The sequence below is a fragment of the Vitis riparia genome, chromosome 12, assembly GCF_004353265.1.
Source record: "Vitis riparia cultivar Riparia Gloire de Montpellier isolate 1030 chromosome 12, EGFV_Vit.rip_1.0, whole genome shotgun sequence".
Taxonomy (NCBI): Eukaryota; Viridiplantae; Streptophyta; class Magnoliopsida; order Vitales; family Vitaceae; genus Vitis; species Vitis riparia.
In genome coordinates this window covers 7,310,640-7,315,622 of record NC_048442.1, presented here as the reverse complement: position 1 = coordinate 7,315,622, position 4,983 = coordinate 7,310,640, and the positions used below count along the sequence as shown (strand labels likewise).

Here is a 4,983-nt window from a genome sequence, read left to right as displayed (position 1 = left end):
TAATTAATTATGAATACCAAGAAAAATAATCAATGTACAAGTCATGGTGAAAATTAATATACAGAAAAATAATAATGAAATCTAATTACAAGAATACACAAAATAAATGACGAGGAATTATACAAAATGATTTATTGAACTAAAAATAATAATTTTCAAGAAATTTCAAAGGATTTTATAAAAAAAATGATTTTGAATTAATGATTTTAATTTATTTATTTACAAAAAAGTAGTTTCAATTTATTTTCAATTAATGATTTGATTCAATTTCATTTGTATTTAATTTTTAGAAAATAATGAATTTTTACAATTTGATTTACAAAAGCATTTTGATTCATTTTCATTTTTTTTAAAAAAAGTGATTTTTAAAAATGATTTAAAATGACATAAGTTTATTTGCAAAAGAAATTTTAATTAAAAAGAAAAATAAAGATTTAAATCATCTATTTCTAAAAAAACACTTCTAATCCCATTTTAATTAAGGAAAAATAATTCATTTAAAAAAACATTTTTGGACAATTTTATTAAAATTAATTTTTGGGACAACTTTATTTACAAAATAATTTTTAGACAATTTTTGTTAAACAAAGAAATTTTTGGACAATGTTATTAAAAATAATTTTTCGAATTCTTTTAAAAAAAATTCTTTTGAATTTTTCTAAATGCATTTTTTTTGAATTTTTATAAATAAAAAAATCTTTCGTTTATTAAAAATAATATTTTAAAATTGTTGTTTTATCAAAACACATTTACTAACTTCTTCCTCTCATCTAAATAAAATTTCTAGTTTGTGCGATGTTCAATTCAGTACACACTTAATAAAAATATACGAACAAATATTTATAAGAACTAATAAAAATAAAACCAAATAAAAGTGGAAATGAAATATGTACCAAAATAAACTTACAATAAGCCCAATGTCTTCTTACAGCTTTTTCAATCTCACTTTCCATGAAATTCCATGCTCCACATGTCATAAATTTGTACTCAGCCAACAGAATTGCAAAATATACCCATGCAAACAGAAAAATAGCCCAAATTCAAACTTCAAATTAGTCTAATAAATTTCACCAATTAAACAAATATAACCCAATAAAAGTATTTCACATATCGTAGACCCTAACATAAAATTCCCAAATTAATACCCAAAATATAAGCTCAATTAATCAAACTCAAAACATGATAAATTAAGATAAATCTCATTATGCCAAAATTTAATATTTCATAATCTAAGCCTAATTTAATATACACCACAATTGTCCCATGTCCAAATTAAATAATTCAAATTGGCAAGCTCATATCAAATATTCAAATAATCCAACAAATCCTACCCACATTGGGCCCCAAAATTCACATCAATTAACAAGCCCACATAAAAAATATACATGGTTAAGGAAAATAATATTTCAAGCCTAATCCAAAAAGCTCAAACAAATAACAAATTAACAATAGGTCCACGTCCAAATAAACAATATGCAATTGATATAATCCAAATATCCCAAATTAATTACCAAATGTAATATAACCACAAAACCAAATTAACAAATTTCAAATTAATCCATCAACAATAAATTAACCCAAATTTTATATTAATTAACAAAGCCCAAACATAAGGCCACAAATAAAAAAAAATATACAAACCCAATTTCAACAATAATTACTATTAAAATCAAATCAAGAAAAATAAAGAAATGGTAATAATAATAATAATAATAATAATAATAATAATAATAATAATAATAATAATAATAATAATAATAATAACGGGTGTGATGGGGAAGTGAGGGAATGAGAGAAATGAGAAGGGGTCACCGGCCAGCAGTGACTCACTAGCGACGACTGGCCGGTGATCCTATCAATGACAAGGTTGATGGGTTTTTGGAAAACAAAAACAAAATAAAATAAAAGGAAGATAAATCAAAAAATGGGAGAAAAGAAACTGGAAAAAGAATGGGGGTCGGTCGTCTGTGTGAGTTGGAGAAAAAAAAAAATGAAGAAGGCAAAAAACTAATGGTCGGCGTGTGTGAGGGGGGGGCGGAGTAAGGGGAAAAGTGCAGGAAGGAAATAGGGGAAAAATGAAAAGAAAATAAAAAATAAATGGAGAGATGAGATGGTGGCCGGTGGGAGGAGAGAGAAGGAATGGGGTGGTTAGGGAGTAGGAAGAGAGGAGAGAGGAGAGAAAATAAATATAAAAAATAAATAAAAATAAAATAGAATATAATTATAATAATAATAATAATAATAAAATAAAATATAAAATAATAAAAGCTATTAAATGATGAGTGAGTCAAAAAACATATGTAATTGGAATTTAAAATCTAAGGACAAAATTAGGCTCAAAGCTAATATAAAAATAAAATTGGAACAAATTTTGGGATCTACACATATACTATCAACTCTTTCCACAATCAAAGCTAAAAAAAAAAAAAATTCTAAATCCTCATCTCCACTCCAATCATCTTCCTCGTCTTTATTTTTTTTCTTACAAGACTCAAAACAACTACCTCCTAATTCAAAAGGCTATAATTAGAATCCCTTGAGTCTTTATATTGATCTCTTCCATGCATGGATGCCTTGATTTGCATTGATGAGATATTACTCTTTCCTATAGTTGATTTCTTAGATTCATACCAACGCATCAAATAGTTTGAGACCATTAATTTGCTATTAAGGCACCGTGCTTGTAGAAAATAAGATACATATTGCCTAAAAATTAATTAAATTTCTATCCATTTGTATCTCAAATGGAGGGTTCTCCCTATTAGTGATTCAATTGAACAAATTCTTATAAAACTTCTTATGTTTACTTATTCCAGTAAAACAAATTAATAAGTTTTGTAGATTTTTAAGCATATCCAATTGTGTATCCATTCATCAATGAGATTGACATACAACTAAATCCATGCCCTTGTAAACGTCTTCATTAAATAAGAAAGAGAGAACACATTTCCTAGTTTGAAAAGTCAAATTTATTAAGATATATATTATTTGACCATTGAAACAAAGCAGATGATAAGTTAATTGGAGCCTACAATGCACCTTTCCCTTTCATATCACTTTGCTGTCCATCATGTCTTCAATAAAATGCCCTAAAGAAAAGTGTGAGGATCCACCATCTATCTTGACTTTTCTACTTATCTTTTTCATTTCTTTCCTCTTCTTCCTCACTTCACTATTAATATTCATTAGGTTCCTTAATCCATTTTCAATCTCATGAGCACTTACAACATAATCACTATCCTTATTATAATCTATTTTAATTTCAACTGCCAATCCCAAATCTTTCACCATTTGAAATGCGTTGATTTGTTGTTCTGCATACATTGACCAAGTGGCTACGGGAACACCATACCATATGCTTTCTAGCAAAGAATTCCATCCACAATGAGATACAAATCCTCCGACAGCTGAGTGGGCTAAAACTGCTATCTGTGGAGCCCATCCAATCACCTTTCCAATTCTAGCCGTCCGATGTAAAAATCCTTCTGGTAGAACTTCCTCAATATTTTCATAGCCGCTTGAAAATTCCATTTTACCCTTTTGGGAAGGTTGGCGAAGGGACCACAAGAAGCGATGCCCGCTGTGCTCTAACCCATATGCTATCTCCTTGATTTGATCCGCACTAAAGCTTCCCCTGCTCCCGAAGCACAGGAAAATCACAGACGATGGAGGCTGATCGTCAAGCCAACTCATGATGGGACTAGCATCTTGTTGACCCCCACCAGATCCCATTCGGGTGTTGAGTATGGGTCCAACGGGATACACCTCGGGTACTGTACTGCCAGAAAGTGATTGAATAGCATGTGATTCAAGCTCAATAAACGTATTTACCAGAATGCCCTTGACTTCTCTGAATCTCCTCGTGTGATACAGAAGCATCTCAGCCCCTCCGTTTTCCTTCTCAAACATCCAAGCAGGGAAGACCTTACCCGGAACTGAGTTAACAAAAGTCGGAACATCTAACTCAGCATCCGAGTCCTTGAACTCATTAATATCCAAGCCCTCATAATCATGGAGGAACTGAACATGTAACAGGAAGCCAAGAAAAGCAGCGCCGGAAGGGAAGAACAGATAGGAAGGCACCCCAAACTCATCGGCCACGTCAATCATGTGGGTGCAAAACATATCAATAACGAACCCAGAGAGCCGAACCGAGTTGGAGCGAGTGAGCTCGTGGACGGCGTCTCGGACGAGTGGTATGTGAACTTTAAGGAATTCAGAGAAGAAGTGACCAGACGGGGTCGTTTCGGAGCTGACCTCTACAGGAGGAAGTGTGACGAAACGTATGGAATCAGAGTCCGTGTCCATACCATCAGTGGACCCAAACGGAAACTTCATGATGAAAATCGTGATTGAGAATCGGGGGTCTCGCTTAGTAATCAGCTTTGCAATCTCCAGTGCAGACGTAAGGTGGCCGATGATAGGAAATGGGATGAAGACCAGCTCAGTTTGCTCCATCACTAACTAGCAGTTACTGCAAAGAGAGAAAAAAGGGATGTTTCGAGGGCTTTGCGGTGGGGTCACACTCTTATACTAGTGGCTGGATAGTCAGGTCTTAGTTGGTTCAATGCATTTTCTTTATTGTTTTTGTATGATTTGTGGTTGGCGTTGGTTGAAGATTGAGGCAAAATGGGTGGTTCCAATATGCTACACCTGTCACATAAAGTTCTTCGAGATATTTGGGCCAAAATTTGTAATCCAACCTCAATTGGTTTAAAGTTCCGTAAATAAAATTTTTAAAGGAATAAAAATATCTTAATATTTAAAAAAAAAAAATTGCTTTAGTATATATGAATGATATTTTTAATAAACAAATATTTTTATTTTCGATATTTAAAAAAAAATAAAGAGAATTATTTGAATTAGAGATTTTTTTTAATTATTTTAATCAAATATCTCAATTTTCTTTTTTGTTTTTATAATGGTTTTTCATTAGACAAACAAAATAAGTAGGAAATATTATCTTGATATTAGAAACATATT

The 4,983-nt window shown here is 31.3% G+C and overlaps 1 protein-coding gene across 1 annotated transcript; it reads right to left on the bottom strand.

Annotated features, from left to right (window-relative positions):
* Positions 1–2,951: 2,951 nt before the first annotated feature.
* Positions 2,952–4,506, bottom strand: LOC117926309 (anthocyanidin 3-O-glucosyltransferase 2-like). The gene has a single exon (XM_034845396.1). It carries the CDS (start codon positions 4,456–4,458, stop codon positions 3,049–3,051), a length of 1,410 nt encoding a protein of 469 aa, XP_034701287.1. The 5' UTR covers positions 4,459–4,506; the 3' UTR covers positions 2,952–3,048.
* Positions 4,507–4,983: the final 477 nt, after the last annotated feature.